Source organism: Buteo buteo, chromosome 17, assembly GCF_964188355.1.
Source record: "Buteo buteo chromosome 17, bButBut1.hap1.1, whole genome shotgun sequence".
Taxonomy (NCBI): Eukaryota; Metazoa; Chordata; class Aves; order Accipitriformes; family Accipitridae; genus Buteo; species Buteo buteo.
Window position 1 is genome coordinate 22,404,681 of NC_134187.1, and position 21,871 is coordinate 22,426,551.

Genomic DNA, 21,871 nt, shown 5'->3' on the forward strand with positions numbered 1-21,871 from the left:
GGGCTCACTGCCAACAGGAAGGACTAGAATCAACTGCACTGAAGACTGCTTTTAACACTATATTCTTCAAAGATCACTCCAGGGTTCCTTACATTTGGTTACTGACATGTAGGCAAACTAAGCCAGAGATCAGATGTCTGTGATCACACTGGATCCTTTTATTTGTTAAAAGGAGGTAGACAAAATTTATCTAAAACAGGTCTCTGAAATTAAAGCTAGCAAGAAGGAGTCACATCAAATAGTACCAGATAAGTTGACTTTCATCAGGTACACTAATGGTGTACAAGACAGACATTCATAAAGAAAGAGTAAGTTACTAGTTGTAACCACTGCATGGCTGTTGCTTTTTTAAAGGGGTAAAAAACACATAACATCTTAATGCAGTAACCAAGGTCCTGAACTTTGCTTACTACTTCAGCAGTACCTAAGGGAGAGTCACATTTAAGGTCGGTACATAAAAATGCATATACACAACTCATTTAGAGCATTAGGATGAGATTTTGCTCAGCTTCCTCATAGAAATCCCACTGACATCAAGTTTTCCACTTAAAGAAGTATAATTTGGCTTATAGTAGTGGCAAATAACAGTTTAAAAGGCCAACAGTGGAAGATTTTAATCTGTAGAGCGACTGTACTTTCATTCAAAATATATTTAAAACACAAGAACTTTCCTCACAGCATTATTAAGAGCTTATGCCATTTTACAGTGAAGTATGTGGCTTCTGTGTGCTTCTATAGCTTCAAAAAAAACCAACTGCGGTGTTGTGTCTGAGATGCAGAGAGCTGTAAGCACAAGATGAAGAGAACAGTTCCTGTGTTTCTGCAGTTAGAGTATTTCAGTTGGAAGGGACCTACAATGATCATCTAGTTCAACTGCCTGAAATTTTCAGTAGAAAACTTCAATTCTAATAGACCTACAAATGTGAAAAGCTTACATAATCTAGTCTGGTCTTCTGAGTAAGTTTTCTATTTAATTTCAAAAGTGAAACAAATTCACTTTCTAGATGAAAACATGCAACACTAATCAAAACACCCAGCCTGTAACTGAAAGCACTGAATGTTCCTACTGTGCAATGAGGTGAAGCAACACCAGAAGACATCTTTCCAGGAATTCCTCAGTAACAAAGTATTTTCAGAAAAGAAAACAAGTTGCAATAGGTACCAGACTAGTTCCATGGCTAATTCTTGACAACTTGTGTGGAAATAGTGAAGTACAAATACATCAGAAAACTGAAAAAGTACCAGGTCTACAGTTTGACATAACAAACCAACCAAAGTGTAAGTCTGAGAAACACAGTGCAGAACACATGCTGGCTAGTGATACAAATTGTGAACATCTAGGATCTTTCTACCACAATTTTGTGAATCTTTCTACCACAATTTTGTGAATCTTTCTACCACAATTTTGTGAGAAGAGTAAAAAGCATCCTTCAAATAAATGCATTGTTTGGCATCTACATATTAAATTGACACCACTTTAAGTTTCTTAGGTGTATAAGCAGACTACCCACAAACACACACATGCCAACAGTGGAACAGCACTGCAGATTTATAAAGGTTCTCCTGGGGTTAACAGCATGACTTAAAACCTCAGTTAAGACTACAGGCTGTAACAAAAGCATGCTGAAAAACTAAACAAATAAAGTTCTGAACAACATCGGAAGTGTTCCTGTCCAGCTGAGTGTAGGAGACGACAATTTCCTCAAAAACATTTCTGTGGATAATGGCTGCCACATACTTCTGGCTACTTGCCATACATACTGTAAGCAACCCCACCACATTTCTCAACTGGTTGCCTTCTGCTTACTTAAATGCAACTTGGGCAGCAAGAATAAAATAAGCAGCATCAAGAGCGCTGAACACATTAGAACTCTGTGAAGCTTGCAAGTTGCCCTACTTGGTCTCTCTCTCCCCTACAGACAGAAGTTTTCCAAAAAGGGAAGAGTCAGGAACTTCTTCTGAAGACATCCTATGTGTAAGATGTGTTAACATGCTATTTCTGCTAAAGCAGAAGAAAAGATAGTACAGCAAAACAGAAGAGGATGGAAAGGGGAGACAGAATGATAATCCACATGCAGAACATATGGGCAAGGCTTCATTAAAATGTTCAGTTCATCTGTTAGTGCAGAATTACTCTCTGATATTCAAAAGGATTTAAATCCTTGAAGTCTCTTTTATTGTGTAAGTATCACATCTCCTACGAAGGCCACGGCAGGACAGTTACTTTACAGCATGGTCATAAAAATCACAGAACAGTTAAGGTTGGAAGGGACATCCAGACATCATCTAGTCTAGTCCTAATGCTCAGAGTAAAATCAACTAGAGCAGATTCCTTAGGGCCTTGCCTAGTTGGGTATAACAACCCTATTGCCTGCATAATCTCCTCTTCCCTAATCGTGGCTGGACAGTCAACTCTTGACTGGAGGTGCTCAAGGGGACCACTTGAAAAAGAGTGGCTCTTGAAAAAGAGATACCTGGATTTCATGAGGACCCAAAGCAACAGGCTATAAAAGCATTTTAATTTTAAGAGACTGCTACATACAGATAACGTTAGCCAGACTGCCGTTCTTACCAGTTAGCAGGTGGAAGACTGATGATAACTTCTGGCTTGGAGCTACTATCCATCCCCTTAAACCATTCCCCACAAAGCTTACTTGCCCTTTAACCATACAGCACTGACTTTCATATTTTAGGTCTTCTGGATTCTTTCCAAAGGAGTTGCTCAACTGGCCAAACTGATGAACAAAGGTCATAGGATCATTTAGGTTGGAAAAGATCTTTAAGATTGAGTCCAACCATCAACCATGCCCACTAAAACATGTCCTGAAGTGCCTTGTCTACACGCTTTTTGAATACCTCCAGGGATGGTGACTCAACCACTTCCCTGGGCAGCCTGTTCCAAGGCTTTACCCTTTCAGTAAAGAAATTTTTCCTAATGTCCAATCTAAATCTCCCCTGGTGCAACTTGAGGCCATTTACTCTTGTCCTATCTCCAGCCACCTGATGGAAGACACCAGCACCCACCTCACTACAACCTCCTTTCAGGTAGTTGTAGAGAGTGATAAGGTCTCCCCTCAGCCTCCTTTTCTCCAGGCTAAACAACCCCAGTTCCCTCAGCTGCTCTTCGTAAGACTTGTGCTCCAGGCCCCTCATCAGCTTTGTTGCCCTTCTCTGGACACACACCAGCACCTCCATGTCTTTCCTGTAGTGAGGGGCCCAAAACTGAACACAGGACTCGAGGTGCGGCCTCACCAGTGCCGAGTACAGGGGAACAATCACATCCCTGCTCCTGCTGGCCACGCTATTTCTAATGCAAGCCAGGATGCCATTGGCCTCCTTGGCTACCTGGGCACGCCACTGCCTCATATTCAGCCAGCTGTTGACCAATACACACAGGTCATTTTCCACTGGGCAGCTTTCCAGCCACTCTTCCCCAAGCCTATAGCGTTGCATGGGGTTGTTGTGACCCAAGTGCAGGACCTGACACCTGGCCTTGTTGAACCTCATACAGTTGGCCTCAGTCCATCAATCCAGCCTGTCCAGGTCTTCACTCTCTATTTGTTTGGCCTAACTGAAGAGCCATGACCCAAAAATCGCTATAAGTCTCAAAAAGACAAAGGCACCTAGTTTATGTTGCAGAAACTAGGGGCAAAATTCAGTTTGCAGTTATGATGCCTAGTGCTAGACCCATGTAAAGCATCGTACTCTGTTTACACATTAGATACCCTTCCAGAGACCTAGTGTATACAAGACACCAATTCTGCCAACCAGCCACTGGGTGTCCAAGATGTACTCAGTACAGATGATACTGCACTGAGTACAAGCCCCAGTCATAGTCAATGGAAATCAGTACACAGGACCTCTGAGGATAATGAAATGTATTAATCTTGACCTGAATTTCACAACACAAGAAAAGCCACACACACATTGCTCCCAGACAAAACCAAAACACCCAATCACCAACCCTCACAGCCAAAACCCCACAAGCAAAACAAAAAGGACATAGCTTAAAGCTCAAAGACCCCAGAACCATTGCTAGAAATTGCAGAGACCAGAGGCTTGAATTATGTCAAGAGAGCGTGCGTGTGCACATGCACACACAAGTTCTAGCCCTGACGGCAATGACTAGCTATTTAAACATTAACTTCAAAAATCTTTGAGTAGAGATCACTTAGCTGCAGAGAAGATTCCCAGACTTGGGATACCAGTTCAGCAACTGCCAACAGATTAAAAATCAAACAAAGAGGAAAGGGAGGAATTAACTACAACAAAACATTCCATGGCAGCTGAGCAGGGTACCATTTTCCCACTCCCCCTCATTTTTATATAACTTTCCCATTTCCAAAAGTGTTCAAGCTGCACAGAGATAAGAGGAAAGGAAGAAGAATGCAACGACGCGCAATTACATCCTGTATAGCCCGACAGTTCAGATCATCATAAGGGTGTAGTTTATATTTAAGAAGGGATGCTGTTGTTCAAATCAGGAGGAAGAAAAGGAAAATGTAATCTTCCTGCTACCAGCGAAGTCAGCTTTGCCAAGAGTGACATACTTCCATTCCACCATCAATAGAGTGTGTGCAAACCAAAGCAAAGCACTGTCATGGGAATAACAAAATTGATCTTTCCAAAGGGGGGAAAAAAAAAGTGAGAAATATGCCGAATTCTAGCTGTGGTCAAAGTACAGTTTTATGCACATAGGAATGGGAAGCCTCCAATTTTACAGTATTTTGCATTGTGTTCACAACCCACAAGCAGTCCTCACCCTGGTGAGGCTCTTACAAGAGTCGCTGAAGGACAAAACAGGATAAAAGTAAGGACTGGAAGATCTGGTGCAGAAAATTCAGGCTGAAGCTGACTATCTCTTGAAAGAGGCACTTGTAGACAAACACAGAAGCTAACATCTTACAAGATCTCATGTTTGGTCAAAGAGGATGCCATTCTGCAGATCATCTACAACATCTTCAGTTTTCAGACTTCAGACTTCACTGCATCTATCTATAAATAGCCCTTGTTTCCAAACAGCACTGTTATTCTCTGAAATTCTTTCTTGAGGAAGACACCAAGTAATTTTTCAGCTTCAAATTTCAGGGTGGAATTCACTTACACCTTAAGGCCAGAAAAAGCACTAGGCTATCTTGTCTGAATGACTGGAAGAAGTAATTTTATGCACCTACCCACATTGAGACCTGACAACTTGTGTCTTGAGTATTTCTAATATATTTCAAATGACTCCAGAGGCCCTTCAAGAACTGGAGGAACTAAATAGTTCACGAGTTTTTTTCCACTGCTTAATCACCTTTGGCATAAAACACACCCCCCCATGTTTGCTACTCACATTTGAAAAGCTTGACTTTTTTTGGCCTTGGTCCCTTTTCTGCGTCTTCTTACTATATTAAGGAATCCTGTATTACAAAGTCATTTGCTTCCTGTGAAGATCTCCCTACATGTTAGAAACCTTGATTCTGAAGAAGAGTCTTTTGGTCTGGAAGGCACAGTCTCTCAGCCTCATATACCCTAAACTACCTGCATTCGCAAAGAAAGCACTTCTATGAACAAAGGCTGTTCATCCCATTTCCCCCAGGAGCTATTATCATCTGGGTCAGCAGATGTCAAGGAGGGTGGGTTGCTTGGTTTTGGTTTCTTTGGAACTACAAAACTCTGGAATTAAGACTGACTAGGAACACCATGGTGAAATGCCAATATCACAAACTGATTATTTCTAACTTGACTAGCTCCTTACACAATCTTTTAGTTCTACTAGCCTCATAAAACTTGATTGACAGCTTAAATGGAAAAATTTGTACAGTTTTTCATATATTGTCTACACATAAGGTGGGAATGGTCCTTTTCCCCACTTTTACAATTGATCTCATTGACACTCCATATAACATAAATCATTTTACTCTTAACTGCTAAAGCTATTATTACAAATTTAGTGGGGAAAAAAAGAGAACCTACACGTACTGTTTGGGAATCAAATAACAGGAGGATTTACTTGCACTCAAGGTCAGATGAATTCTGTGTGTGAACTACTAGGTATCAGCTGTCTGCATCCCAGTACAGTTGTTAACCAAAAAGTCACGGGGAGCTGCACAAGAAGCTCAGATGCTGCCATTTTAAAACTAGCATGTAACACTAACTTCACAATATTGAGGTTCATCTCAAGACCTCTGACATTATTCTCATTGAAACAGCATCTATTAATGTTCCACATCCCATTAGACATTAAAATCAGATGCTAATTGCCTAGATTTTACTCCTGCCTTATTCTTTATTACAGTTCAAGAATGGCATAGTGTAAAAAAACCCTCCAGTTTTGTGCTCTAATACAGTAGCCCATAAAACGTGGCTCCATTCATCTTTTCACCTAGCACTAATTTTTAGAATATATGCAAAATCACTTTGTTATCCAAAACTCACTAATATACCATTCTCCTATCTTTGAGGCAACTTTTGAACAAGAGCAACTTAAGTATATCGCACACATCAGTAGGGTAGAAAGGAAGGAAAGGAAAAGAATATAGTGATTACACACCCCACATTTATGTATTCACCTAAATTAAGGAGCGAATCACAATGGGAGAGTGATTTACGACTCAAAGATTGGCCTGTGCGCATCCAGGCCAACACAGTTCACAGCAATTGCAGATACAAAACAGTAATTTATTTGCTACAAAAAGTGGACATTCTTTTTCTCTTCTTAGCTTAGACGAAACTGATTCAGCTTCACCAAGCACGATCTCTGTGTCACACTGCAGTTTCAAATCAGGAAGACTGGTGTTACATCTGTCAGCAAATTCTGCATGACCGTGTAGTTCAGTAAGAATCTAATAGATTGTGCCATCCTGTCTCAACAAAGGCTTTAGAGAGCTCTCAGTAGGCCACCTTAATTGCAGCCGCAAGCTCCTAGATGTCTAATAAACTTGTCTTGACACAGATAAGAAGCTACATAACCACCACAATGAGAACATCAGGATTTTGTTCCAGCTGTTCATAAGAACCCCATCTGCCTCATAGCAACACCTTGTAAGATGTGTACTCCTACTACAGTCCTGGGAAAACAGAGCATCTTCACCATTATTTCAATTTGTGCACGCTATCCATATTTCTAAGCATCTTTACAGTACTTAACAATGCGTTTCTCATACTGCACCATTATCTTGATCTTACCTGGCACAATCAAACTGACCTCACTCAAAACATCTAAAGATATCTCATCCACCCTTACTAAAGAAGCTCAACTTTGCTGAATATTATTATTAATAACAATAATTCTGGCTACTCAAAGCTGGACCAACTGTAAACCACAGCTATAAAAGATACTCCCCCCCCTTCTGAGACAAATTTTGGAGGGAAGGGGAAAAAAAAAGAAAAAGGCTGTGCGCTTATAACATCACTAGTCACCAATACCAATCCCCTGCCAACACAGGTGTAAATTTTGTAAGCTTCAGAAAGTATAAACCTTACTTCAACGTAAAGAACTCTTATCCAGATGTAAACAGGATATGCTTTGAAGTGAACATCAAACTATACCACACATGTGGGCTAAAGTTAAATGTTATGGTAAATGCTGGGGGTAACATGGAAAACAAATAGTACTGTAATGGCCTAAAGCACTGCCATAAGAATAGCTGAAAACAGTAAAAAAAAAAAAAGTCATTCAGAGTTCAGATTACTGAAGAGGAAAAAAATCTGAAAATTTTAAAGAGACAGCTTGCTCCCTCTGCTCATATGAAACTAAACCAAAGCTCAATATACTAGTATTTACAAAACAAACCGTGAAATTGGCAGGGGTAATATCACTAAGCACAGGCAAAAGTTCAACAAGACTGTGCATAATTTAGGTTTTCTTTAAAAGGAATCTTTTAAAGTTCTTATTACATAAAATATAAATACAATTGAATGGCTACATAGTCTTCTTCAGAGAGTAAATATATTGCCCTTTGCTGTGACTTGAATGTTTGATTGTAACATAATATCCAGCAATTTCTGCAAGCGTCCCCACATATGCATATAACAGAAATCAATATTATACCAAATATCACATCATTACAAAGTTCTGGAAGTTTCAATGAGAGACAATTTTTCTTTTCTTTCTAGTCATAAAGGGACTTTTAGTTTAAGCCATTAGGCAACGCTTAATAGAAATGCAAACTTTTAGAGAACAGTTTTCAACTTTCTGAACTAAAGACAACTGAAAACATAAGAAACCACGCATTGCCTACTGGAAATAACAATCTGTGCTGGTTTTGGCTGGGAGAGAGTTAATTTTCTTCATAACAGCTAGTATGGGGCTGTGTTTTGGATTTGTGCTGAAAACAGTGTTGATAACACAGGGATGTTTCTGTTATTGCTGAGCAGTGCTCACACAGAGCCAAGGCCTTTTCTGCTTCTCCCCCCACCCCACCAGCGAGGAGGCTGAGGGGGCACAAGGAGTTGGGAGGGGACACAGCCGGGACAGCTGACCCCGACTGACCCAAGGGATATTCCAGACCATAGGACATCACGCTCAGCATATAAAGCTAGGGGAAGAAGGAGGAAGGGGGGGACATTCAGAGTGATGGTGTTTTTCTTCCCAAGTCACCGTTAGGTGTGATGGAGCCCTGCTTTCCTGGAGATGGCTGAACACCTGCCTGCCAGTGGGAAGTGGTGAATGGATTCCTGGTTTTGCTTTGCTCACGTGCACAGCTTTTGCTTTACCTATTAAACTGTCTTTATCTGAACTCAGGAATTTTCTCACTTTTACTCTTCCAATTCTCTCCCCCATCCCACTGGAGAGGGGAGCAAGCAAGCAGCTGCGTGGGGCTGAGCTGCCAGCTGGGGTTAAACCATGACACAAATCTTAACTTTTTATGGATTGCTCTGAGTTAGCCAATATGTTCCAGAAATCTATTGATAACAAGCTCAAAGCTAGCGTTGAGTGAAAGGCATCACACACTGATTGTTTAAAAAGGTAAAATAACCCCAAATCAACACACCAAAATGGTACATTTCACCTCCTCCACTTACCACTTTTACTAAATAACACAAGTACATATACCTGTTCCTAAAAATATCCTAGTATGTTTAAACAAAGTCCTATCTATCTCTTGTGGACCATGCTATCTCACTGCAAAGTAAATAAAAATAGCTCCAAAGTATAATTTCTAAAAAGAAACCAACCTGAAGCCACCCCCTCCAAAAAAACCCACCCCCACAAAACACAGAACCCCGAAGACCACATTATGTCAGGCTCCACATATTCAGCTATCTGTAAGCATGAGTTACCCTCACAGACTTTCTAAATAGAAAGCTGCTGGATCTATCATTTCCATGTTGGCCTTTCTCCTTGGCTAGATTTCTCATCCAGGCACAACGTTGAAGTCAGCAACAAAAAAGGCCTAAGATTCCCCCCCCCCCCTCCCCGCCCAAAAGGTTTTAATGGCAGAGTCAATTATGCTTGCAGTAGTGCAACTTCTACATTTAATCACAAAACCAAGATATTTGTGATTTATTCAACTACAATCCAAATAAAATTTACATCTTGGTGAGCTGTAATAAATCTTTGGTCACTGAAAGCAATATGCATTGTTAATTGCTTGGGCGTGGGGGGCAGGAGAAAGATACCTCTCCCAGAGCAAAAGAAAATAGCGTCAGGCATCAAACTCCACTTCTAATTAATATTTCCCTTACTGAGAAACATATCTTGATGAAAGAAAAGACATCCACCCTAAAAAAAGTTTTTGGGTTTTTTTCCCCAGAAAAAGCCTCAAAGTGTTTTCAAAAAAATTATGTTGAGTTTAGAAAACAAAAATAATAATAAAAAACCCCAAGATCTGTAAGAAGCAAGATTGTTCTTAAACAGTTAGAAAAAGGAAAAAAAAACCTGGTGTGTTTTTCTGCAAGAATTAAGCTGTTTAATAGCTGACTTTTTTTTTTTTAAACGGCCAACAAACCAACAAAACCCTAAAACCAAGGAACCGCAATCTCACTTCAATCCCTATGACAAGTATGAGCTTCCTGCCCCAAGCCCAAGTCATCTGAATCATCACAAATACATGAGAATAGCACTCCTTGATGCAATACTCTGTTTAAAACCTTTTGTTACTGTTTTTACTGATGACTATCAGTTGGCCGTATCCGATTTCTAGTTTAATCTCTCAAATAGGAAGTCCCCTGTAGTACCGCTAGATCATCCTTTGTCCAGCATACTAACTTCTGTATCACTTCTTATTAGCAGTTAAGGTCAACAATGTATACGACACCTACACCAATATCTTAACTCTAGTGTTACCTTGGGGCTGGCCAAACTTTCAAGAATGATGACAACAGCTTTAAAGATGCAATTGATGATGTTTAACAGCTATGAATTATGAATTCAGCTGTCCCGGAGAGGATAATAATCCTGTCAGTAATACATATAATGACAACTGCTAGTACCTCTAGCCCTGTTATGAATCATTGATACATGAGCAACTGAAAAACAAAAAGCCCCACAAAACTCAAAAAAACCACTTTGCACTTTCTCAGTTACACCTGCCCAACCCTTTCCTGGCAAAGTGAAGTGCACTTCACTCACCTGCACTGCTGGTTTACTGTCTTTCCACTATTTAGATTTTCTTAGCTGACAATTAGACCCATGACTTACAAGCTGTTGACCGTCCTGTTTTTTCTGTATTATGGCCCCATTCAATACAAAATAAAAAACTTCAGCGTTCACTTGTAATGCAGATAAAAGTCTATCTTCAGCATCTTCAACCTACACCCATAGACAGGAGCAAAAACAACCTTAAAGAGAAGCAGCTAAACCTTCTTTTTCAGCTCTTTTCTGAGACACCTGTCTTTTTAAAAAATGTATATTGTTTTACACAATAGAAAGTCAACAGTTTCCATACGTGCTATTGGCTGCTGAGGCTCAGCAGATGATGTTGTAAACTCTTCCAGTTTTGTTATTTCATCCTGGGTGACCACGTGGCATCCTATTATCCTTGTATTCCTCGCTGTATTTTCTTCCCAATCTTAAGTCATCAGTCCTTAGAGTGGCTGAAGAAAACATAAGCGATTTCTAACTTTACACAGTAAAGGCAGTCACTCAGCACGATCATTCCAGCTTTCTCTTCCACCGTACTGAAACAAGTAGTTCTCTATTTGACCTTTGGTTTTAAACAATTTGAGTGCTTTGTAATTTGTCTCCCCCATTCTTGGCTCTGGAGTCACACGTTTATTTACAAGTGAATAAACTCACTCTTCACAACTCTCTAACCTTCTCCCAGAAGAGATCAATTTGCAATTCTCTGGTTTTCCTCAAAGGAAGTCAAACTAGAAACAAAACAGTTACTCCATGTGCCTTCTCCATTCCTCAGAATGAAGCTGCATCTAAACCACAGAATGCTACTCTGTTTTCTACTTCTTTCAAAACCATCACCAGCTGCAGTCAGCAAGTAGCTTAAACACTAACCCTTGCTGTTCAGTCTCACTCTCACGTTGTTCTTCTCACAGGAAGGATTCGAGTTTCAGAATGCTGGAACCGGTTGAAAACTCAAGAGCCAGCCACAAAGTCACTACAGTAGGCAAGCATTCAACTCTCTTATAGCTCAGCCCAACTCAACCCCCCTTAAGAACAAGGTATCACTTAAAGAACACCTGTATTTTTATTATTGCATTCTTCCTGAGCAAAGCCATATCATATAAAAAATAAAGGCAAACCAAACGGACTGAAGTTATGCTTAGATAAGCGAAGGTGTGGGGTTTTTTTTCTTCCTTTGCAAGCACAGTACCGTACTTATGTCAGAACTGCACTAACTCGCTTTAAATAAGCTAGGCTGCGCGGTCACTAACGAGTACACATACACGTGCGTACTGAGAAAAAGAGGTGCTCACCCTAAAATACTTTCCGATTAGAGCAGTAGTTTTACGTACCCTTCCTCCCCACCCCCAGGCAGCAGCACCAAACAGCAGGAACTCTCCCCGGCAGCCCCGAGCCGGAGAGGCTACAGGACAGGAGCTCCGAGAAGGGCTCAGACCACCAGGCCGTGCCTCCCCTCGCCCTGCACGCCCGCCGCCTTCCCCTCAGGGTCCCTCCCGCCGGGAGCCATCCCCCCAAGGCGACCCCAGGCCGCCCACAGCCCCTCTTGCCGGACCTCCCCTCCTCGCCCACCTCCGGCTTCCCACCGCACTCTCCCGCGGGGAAAGGCGCGGCGGCGAGGGACAGGAACGGCGGCAGCACGGTACGCCCGGGCGGAAACGCGCCTCAGCCGAGGGCGGCCGCGGCCGGGGCCGGCAACCGCCGCCCCACCAGGCTCCCTTGTCCCCAGCCCAAGGAGCGGGCGCGGCAGCAGAGACGCCCCCGCTCGACGTCCCCTCACCCGGCCCGGCCTCTCCTCACCTTCCCGCCTGCTGAGGGCCATGGCCCCGGCCGCGCGGGCGGCCCCCTCCGAGGAGCCCGACCTGCCCCTCGCAACCGCCAGCCCCGCGCTCGCCCTCCTTCCTGCTCGCCGCCGCGCCTGTCCGTCACGGGACTGGAGGCGCGCCATTGGCGGAGGCGGTGGCAGGGGCGGGGCCGCGCTGCCCCTCCCTCCCGCCCGCCCGCCCCGGCCGGCGCGCTGCCCGCGGGTTCCGGCAGGGGGAGCGCGGCTGCGTAGAGCCGGGCGGGCGCCGCCGCCGCGCGCGCGGGAGCGAGGGCGGGGGTGCGCGCGGGGAGGGGAGGGGAGGGGAGGGGAGGGGAGGGAACGGGAAAGGGAGGGGGGGGGGGCGGCGCGCGGCGGGCGGCCCCGGCGGCGCGCGGGGAGCGGGCGGCGGCGGCGGCGCCCCGGCGGGGTGAGAGTCGCCGGGGTGATGGTGGGCGCGCGCCGCTGCTGCCGCTGCCGGCCGGGCGTCTCCTTCACCTGACCCGGCAGCCCCGCGCGCAGCCCGCACCCGCCGCGTTCATAATGCACTAGAATGTCAGCGCTGAAAAAGGTACGGAGGGACGGGAGCGACGGCAGGGCACGGGGGGAGTGGGGGGGGGGGCCGCCGTCGGGGCGGCGGACGCGCCGCGCTCCTCGCGGGATGCCCCCGTCCGGGCGGCGGAGGGAACGGGGGTGCCGCTGCCGCGGCTCCGGCCGCTGCTCCGCGGGGACCGCCGCCGTCGGGGACCCGTGCCCGGTCGGCGGGGCGGAGGGGGGGGGGGGCGCGCCGTCCGCGCCGTCGGTTGTGGTGTCCCCCGCCGTCACCGGCGGGTCCCGGCGCAGCGCTGGCCATAGGCGGGGGTCTCGCCGCGGCGCGGCTCGGGCGGGACGGTGTCGCGGCGGGGTGCCCTGTGCCGGCGCGGGGCGGCCGCGGGCTGGCATCGGCCGCGGACGGCGGGGAGAGGCGGCGGCGGGGGGGGGCACCCTCCGTGCGGCCGGTTTGGCCGGAGGGAGCGGCGGGGCGGGGGATGCTGCGCTCCGAGCCGCAGTACCGGCGGCGGTTTAAATTTTGGGAGCGCGTGATTCCCGGGGCTGCCCCGCCAAGAGGGGGCCGGGGGCTGCAGCCGCGGCCGCCGCCTGCGCCGCTCCCCCCGCCTTCCCTTCCCGGCCGCCGCGCCGTGCCGTGCCGTGCCGCGGAGGGCGCGGGTACGTCGGAGGGGACGCGCTGCTCCCCCCGGCCTCTCACAGCCCCCCTGGAGGGGCGACCGGGCCCCGGGGGGGGGCGGCGGAGCCGCAGCCCAGCATCCGAGGAGGGGCCCGGCGCGGTCGGGTCGGTCAGCGGGGGCCGGCGGCGTCTGCCGCGCTGTCCCCGGCGGCCGGGGCCGGCTTTCCCCGTGGCGTTTGCCGCCGGCTCCGCGGTCCTTTGAGACACCGTCAGCCGGGGAAATGAAGCCGTTCGCCGGCGTCCTACTCCGGCCCGTCTCGCCTCCCGCAGCGGAGCCGGCGAACGGCCCGGCGGCCGCCACCTCGGGAGGGGAGCGGAGCGGGGGGAGCCCTCCGGCCGCCGGCAAGTGCCGAAGGGGCTTTCTGCTGCGGCCCCGCTTTCTGCCGCCGTCGCAGCCTAATTCTTAGCCCGGTGGTGCCCCGGCTCCGCCGGCCGTGCCGGTGCCGTACGGGCCTGGCGTTTCGCCCACGAACGCGGCCGTCAGCGCTCCGGCCTCAACTTCCCTGAAACTTGGGAGGGTTCGTGCTCTTCAGCCGGGAACCGCCCGGCCGTTCCCGCCTGCGCTCCGGGAGGGCACGGGGCTCGCACCGGCTTCGCGCGTCCCGGGAGCGGGGGATGTTCGAACGAGTCTCCCCCGAACGGGAGCCCTCGGGAGGAGACGGACCCTCGAGGTGGCGTGAGCCCGAGAACACGGCGGTGGAACTGGAGCGCCGGAGTTGGCGCTCGGCGTGTGTTCCGGCGTGCTCCGGAGCGGCACCGCAAGCGGAGTCGCCGGCAGCGTTTGGAACACGGGGATGCCTCTCGTCCTGTAGGTGGGAGATGGCCGCAAGCGGGCACCCCCCCCCCGGGAGGAGGGGTCACCTCGGTGTGTGACCGAGGGCAGGCGACCGAGGAGTCCCCCGTGGGGCCGGGGCGGCGGGGTGGTCTGCGCTGGTGTAGCTGGGGATGTGGCAGGGGAGGCGTGTGGGCTGTGCTGGGCTCGTTCGGAGAAGGCGGCTCCGGGGTAGAGCAGGGGATGAAACCGTTTCATGATGCAGATGCGTCTGAGGTGTGAGCCTTTCCCATCTGTGATGAGTTTCAGCTCCGCCTTTGTGTTTTATCTGGAAAACAGGTAAAATGGGAAGCGCAGAAGTTTTATACTTCTATGTTTTCAGCAACATAGCAATTATACTTTCAAGTCATTTCCAGATGGTTTGCACAAAGCATTTTCTTTCAGAATTACAAGTTTTATTTTTTTCTAGCTATTTTTACAGTGCTAACCAGATTTTATCGTTTATATTTGAAAGGTTGTTCCCCCCCACCCCCCATCATTTTGCATGCTTTTCAAGATGTCTGGTATCTGGTTAAAATGGACTCAGATGATGTTCAACGGTTTTATGAATTACAGTGTTATGCATTGGAGATTTAATTCTGAGTGCTGTGTAGTCAGACCCTGTGTGATCTGACATAATAATCCTAAGTTAAAGAATGCGTTTATTATGCCATTGTTCAGTTACACATGAAGTAAAAACTAGGACTGTCAAATAAATTTGTTGATTCTATTTTAGATTATTTTTAGCTTTTGATTTTAGTTCTATAAGGTGCTATTTGCATTTAGTTAAACATGTATCTAATTTGCACTAGAATAGTGCAGGGCATACGTCTGTTGTTAACTTTTTAGAATTTCTAGACCCTCTGAAATGAATTTAAATTTCTGGTACAAGTTGAAGTTACACTTTGAGTGGAGTCATAAATGCTTTAAACAAGCATTTGACAGCCAGCAAACATAGACTGCTCTTGACAGAGGTGTTGAGGAGAATGTGTTTTGTCTATGTAACACATGAAACCGCACAGTCGAATCCAAGATTTGCTGAATTGGTGGTTATATTCCTAATGACTTAATGGGATCAGGATTTCACACTTGTTCAGGGCAAAGTCCCACCTGTATTAGTGGTGATGTTGTTGGCTATGCCAAGCTGTTAAAAGAAGTTACCAAATCAAAGCAAAAATGTCAAGGTCCCTTATGCCTAACTAAAAATTATATTCTAATAAATTCCAATGTATGAAGCAAGTTACTTTAATATTAGTTGGTAGACGTGATAGGAGAAATGTATCCTCGAATAGGACATTCATACCTGATCCTGAGGGAAGCTTGGGTATTCAGCTCCCACTGCGTCTGAACACCAGGTAGCATCCCACGCAGAGGGTACCTACCTCGGCAGCCTTTCCTGACCATTCCCCGTCCTGGTCAAGTTACCACCTCAGAGTTACAACAGGTTTTTCTGATGTAGATGTTCTAAAGGAAATACTCACAGATGCAAGTCTGGATGACTAAATTTCAGCTTGACTGAGAGCTTTGTCTGGCTAAATTATGGACATTGGAGTAATTACTGGGGTAGTTTTTGTGTGCCTTAACAAAGGTGGTAAAATGTTATTTTACACCTGCCTTTGGCAGGAACTTTTTTCCTGCTTGCAATTACACGTAGTCAAAGCAATTTCCTTGTATAGCTATGATAAACCTATGAGTAATTTTGGTAATAAAAAGAACATTGAAATAAACCCCTGTTTTTTCTGAGGTATGCCATTGGGGGCCCTTTCAAATTGCATCAGTCAAGCAAAAACAGCTGCTTCAGTTCTACTCCATGAACAAGACAAGTCTTATTTGCTGCTTCAGTTCATCACTACAGTGAATTTGTTTATCTAACCATGCATGGTGAATGAGAGGACCACTAATGCAGGAAGTTAGTGTTAGCTCATCAGTTATGATTGTATTTAAGAGAGACTTTCAGTTCTTAGAAATGTATTTTATGGGCCCAAATATCCCACCTGAATTGAAAATACTCTGTTTGCTAAATGGGTAGTTTTGTTTGAATAACTAGAGAAAAAAAAAATCGTGTAGTTCAGTTTGCCTTGCAAAAAAATCGTAGTCATCCACAAACCATATGGCTTTCTTACCTCTGGTAGAGAAATATCTCTCTGCATGGCAGATACAGCATGTCAACAGCTATGATCAAATATAAGTAGAAGTGGGCATGGATGAATCAGAATCTCTTTTAAAGGAGACCTGTTGGAGACCACAACTTCTCATATTTAAGTCCATATATATCTCCATTATAGAATTATATTTCCCGAAACAGATTATAGTTCATCACAGCTACTTTCTGTTGTAGGGGCCAAAATGATTCATTAAAGTAAAGTAAGTACTCTTCCCGTGATATTTATTTAGGAAATGTCAAGTAGCAGTTTATTCATTTAGTACACGCTCAGTTGTGATGAGAGGATGGAAATCACTGCAGTTAGATTTCTCAATCAGTGTTTCTACGCATGCATATATATTTGGTCTCACTCTGCTTTTATGTTTCTCACTGTACTTTCTTAAATAGTGCTTTTGTGCATAAAATTTACTTATCTTCCATGCATTCTTATTCCACGTTTGACACATTCTGCTGCCTTGCCAGTTTTGAAAATGAATAGCTTCCAATATGGCATTGGCCTTTTAGCCCTCTAAATTTTTTTTTTTTTTATTAGTTTTATAACCATATATTCTTACAATCTAAAAAGACTTTCTTTCCACCTTTGGTAGTCAATGTGGTATATACCTGCAGTTAGCAGAGATGCATGGGTTATACCATAGATGAAGGCTTTTATCTCACAAGGGGAGTCAGTGTCTATTATCTTCAGTAGATGTTGCCACCACTGTGTGTAGATGATGTAGATAAATTGACAGTAATGAAACATGTCAAAAATGTGGTCAAATACATACATAAATCCAACAAGGCAAAACCCACTAATTTAGAGATTCAGACTGTACATAGGCACAAATAACAGGAAGAGAAGTATATACCAGAGCTTTCTATCTATCTGTAGCTCCCCATCTTGAGTCCTTCATAGCTGCTCGTCCTCCTCCCAAAATCCTTCTGCCACTCTCAATTTTGTATCTTCTCTCTTAAATACTCTCTTTAAAAAGTAAGTTTGTTATGTCAAAGGAAAGAAGAGCATATTAGGGTTGTCAGATTAACCTGAGCTCTGTTTGAACACAAAAAGTTGTTGCAAGCCAAAGTTTATTCTAGCAAATGTAAAGGTTAAGTCTTGATAGTGAAGTTGAAAACAGTTAAGAAAGCCTAAAACTAAGGAACACAAATTTAGGGAGAAATTGGACACCAGTCTCTCGTGTAGTGGCCGTTTAAGGTGTCTTTGATACATGTTTCATTTTGGAAGCTGAGAGGCTGCTTGGGCAGTGTTCAGCCTCTGGAGTGCTGCCTTTCAGAGAGAGCAACTCCCCTGCGTTGCCCTGGAGAGGTAGCAGGTCAGTACTGAGAATAAGAATTCAAAACATTTTTTTATACCATGTCCTTATTCTCTTTCTTCTTTAATTTAGGTGATGCTGTATTTTCAATAATCCCAAAGGTGTGGGGGAGAATGCAAATTAATTGTTTAAGCTTGTCTGGAATCTAATTGCCCTTAGCATGCCAGGGTTTTTTAATATGTTGATTTCCTACATGAGATTTATTTTTGTGTATTGGAGGTCAACTGAACTAGTTTCCTGTGATTCTTTACTTCTTGACAGTATGGCTTGCATTGTAAAACTTTGTAATGCCTTAATAATGTTATGCAAATTGCATATCATCAAATATCCGCCAAGTCTCCAGCAATTCTCCTAGTTTCGCAACTGGATAGGCTGGTGACTTTTCATAGAAACCATATACGGTATGATTAATGGTGCAGATAATCAACGTAGCCTTTAAGGAAACTTTGTCCAAACCATTTCACTCTTGCATGGTTGTTCTTAGAGCTCGTGCAGCTGCAGGGGTACAGAAGTATGTTTTATTGCATTATTGCATTATTGTGTATTTTACTGACAGTGAGGAGTAGAAAGAACTTCCCAGCTTTCGCACCTGCCTTCTAGTTTCACAAGTAGCCTATAAAAATAACACTGAACAAATAGCTTCAGTTGGCACAAGTGGAAGGTTATTTTTGACCCTCATTTTTTTCCCCTGAATGTCCCCCTGAATGGCAGACAGTAGAGAGAGAATCTCAAGTAGTTACTACTCCTTTTATTTCTTATAGAGTAATCTAAAAATAGGGGGGGAGGAAGAAACCCCAGAGGATCTTCCACTTTCACATTCTTATTGATTTATGGCTTAATAAGTCATTGGGATATAAAGCTATAGAGCATAAACACTCTTACTCTATTGAATTTGTCTAAACAGAGTCCAAGTAAGATAAAAGATGACACTTTTGCTTCATTCACGCAGACTGAAATTCTTTCCAAAGAGCATCAGTATAAGGCCACCTTTATCCTCTGCGCAACAGCGGATTTCACTTAAATGAACAAATAATATTCTTTAGTTTTAGAGATTGATAACAATTATCTTCTCTGATGAGCAGAAAGGAGGACAAAGCTTGCTTTTCTTCCTTTGATTTACTTCCCTTGATCTGCAGCCTTTCAAATCCTGCGTAGTTGAAGCTACAGGAAGAATCTGGGCCTTTTTTTAGGCTAGAAAAGGCAGTGAAAAAGCACAATCAAGTTTCTTGAAAAGACTATGTATCTGTCTGAATTCTTTATCATACCCTTAACCAGGCTTCCTCATGAAAACACGATGTATAGGAAATAATATGTAGACTTAATAATACTTATTTATTTTTTAAAAATTGGAGCATGAAGACATCACATAGCAAGATGTTGCGTACAAGTAAGAAGTATTAATATCCTCTAGCTGGGAAGACTTTGGGCTCCCATTGGTAAGAGTGACACAAGGTTCACCTTCCTTCTGAAGGAGAATTCGAGCCCCTCTGATGTTTCCAGCCCTTTCTGGCTGCAGGACGTGAAACTGATCTTTTCTTTGATGGCGACTTGTGCCTTTGTTCTCCAGCATCTGGCCTGGTTTTTGGCCATTTTGTGGTTATCTTTGCCATAATGTTTCACTTAAAGGTAAGACATTTTAAAAACATGATTGTTCAGTGTTCCTGTTATGCATTGTATACACTGTCATTTGATTTTTATTTCAGTCTGAGATTTTGATTTCACTCCTTTGGGGGTCTGTTTACAAATGGTGACATTTAGGAATAGCTACTGTAGTTTGTATTCATACTGCAAATGTCCAAAATTAGTTTTCAGAGCTAGATGAATTATTGGATTTAAGAGTATAACTTTAATATTGAAGAGATTAATTTTAAAATAACTAATGTAAGTGGTGTTTCCTTAGTAGCTTAACAGAAATTTAAATTTGCTCTTTTCCTTTCTGGAATGCGAGTGGATAAATGGGAGTGCTGCTTTTTTCCCATACATTTTAGTAGGCTGAGAAATGAAAATGTTACACATTGGCTAGGCATGGCTCCTTCACAACCACAGGTTATTTAAACTGCTGTATACTATGATTTGTAGCTCAGAGTTTTTTTGTCACAAATATCTGCAGTTTATGGCATTATATGCAGAAAAGGCAGTGGTACATCTGAAAATGCAGCATTACTTTTGCTGCCAGTCCTGAAATGCATTGGATTCTATAGCGTCTCCCATCTCCATGCACGTCAGTTTTTATTCATTATGCAAGAGGTGAATATAGTAAGTGAGGTGTTTCAAAAGAAATTATTTTGATGAAGTTGAAGAGGGATGCAATTAGTTATGATATCCTGTACTTTTATAATAATATGTATCCATATTAAGTAATTGGATAACAGTTTTCTTAAATGATAATTTAGAATTTACTACTCTAAAATCTTAACGTGGATGACACTCTTAAAAGAGAAAGCATGTCTCTGTGTTACTTTTCAGCCTCATTCCTCCTTTTGTAAAGTGATACATTCTTATATTGCACTGACCTTTCTTAGGAAAACTTGAACTATCTACACTTCAAGATTTCAGCTGCAATGAGATTTAGAAAGTTATATATTACTTTAGGAATTCAAAGGCACATACACTGACCTTTGAAAATAATGAAACAGATGACTGAAGCATTATAATAGATCTAAATAGTTAAATTCAATAGTTTGAAGGTCTGTTACCTTAATTTTCAAATCAAGAAGGGATAGATTAATTCTGAAATTAATTCCCAAAGTTTTTCTTTTTTCCCTCCGTAAAAATGTTACTCTACAGCTAAAATAAATTGTTAAAGGTTATGTAAATCAGTGGAAATATTCTTATGTCCACCAATTAAAGATCTCCTATTGACGTGCGGAAAACAGACTCCACAATCAGTGAGATTGTAAAGTAGGTATGTTTATTCAGCGCTGGGCAGCACAGGGGTAGTCCCACCAAAGTCGTGCGCGCCGTCGGGCCTAATTGTGCAGGTTAAGTACATGTTCTACATACATATTCAATAGATTTCCGAGAAACTATTAGCATATGCAAATGTCTTTTACGCAGGCACATTGAAGGTCTCTGGTGGTCTTCATGAGTCCTCTGGTGGTCTTCCATAGTCTTCCTCACTTGTCCGCTATTTGACCCTCCTCAGGTGATTCTGCGCAGTATGGTCTTTTACATATTTTGATACATCAGTGCTCGTTAGTGCTCTTATTATCTAAGTTCTCATTAGTGGTGTAAAATCATATAGTTAGTTTGAACTAAATTATCTACAAGGATGAGAACAAAGGCAGGAGTTCTTATCTTTTCTGGCCCTATCTATTCAAGCAAGGTCTCTACTTGTGCCTTCTTAACAAGATCGTAAATACATCAAACATTTAATTAAGTTTTGTGATTGTTCATGGTTCTTTCTTGCTCATCACTCCCAAGCACCAGTCTCTGACAGGCTTAATCCTTGACGAACACCAGTCTTTGGTATGTAAAGTTACAGAGAGACAATCATTAAGCAATTAGCAGTTTGTTCTCTATATTACTATAGTAATGTGTGTTCATTCTTGAGGTCATTTATAGTGTAGTTAATGTTCTTTTATATTGTTTGGTTTCGAGTTTTCTTTTTGACATACATTTCATTCTTTTTCTTAATTGCTGTATTTCAAAACAGTGTTTTCATTTTATGGTGCTTTTGGAGATTGTACATTCCTTAGTAAATGTCTCATCTGATACATTAATACTTTTAACATCTACAGTGCTTATGATTCAGAGCAGGGTGGAAGTCATTCTCAAATACTCCTTGTAATGGATAAATTATGAAACATACTTCCTTTGCTAACCAGTGTCAGGTCTCTGATCAATTCCGTGTGATTTTCTATTTCTTTTTACTTTCCAAAATTGTCATGAATTGCTGTCCTAAAAAAATGATACAGAAGGAGCAAAATACAAAGCTGAGAAGTGCAGTGTATGCCAGGCTGTAGAATGCTGCTTTGATCAATAAAATTGGAAAGT

General features: G+C 43.7%; 2 protein-coding genes across 5 annotated transcripts in view; one reads left to right on the forward strand and one right to left on the reverse strand.

The window, feature by feature from the left end:
• Positions 1-12,457, reverse strand: part of ERICH1 (glutamate rich 1) — a 103,472-nt gene extending 91,015 nt beyond the window's left edge. For all 4 annotated transcript variants that reach the window (XR_012653316.1, XR_012653317.1, XM_075049243.1 and 1 more), the window contains exon 1: positions 12,365-12,457. Coding sequence is in view for 2 of the 4 variants with exons in the window: in XM_075049243.1 (XP_074905344.1) it covers positions 12,365-12,386 (22 nt within the window). In the remaining 2 variants the exon portion in view is untranslated. The remainder of the gene's footprint in view (positions 1-12,364) is intronic.
• A 346-nt stretch (positions 12,458-12,803) lies between these two features.
• DLGAP2 (DLG associated protein 2) overlaps positions 12,804-21,871 on the forward strand; it is a 476,721-nt gene continuing 467,653 nt past the window's right edge. Inside the window, exon 1 of the mRNA XM_075049241.1 lies at positions 12,804-12,936. Coding sequence (XP_074905342.1) covers positions 12,919-12,936 — 18 coding nt within the window. The 5' untranslated portion in view covers positions 12,804-12,918. The remainder of the gene's footprint in view (positions 12,937-21,871) is intronic.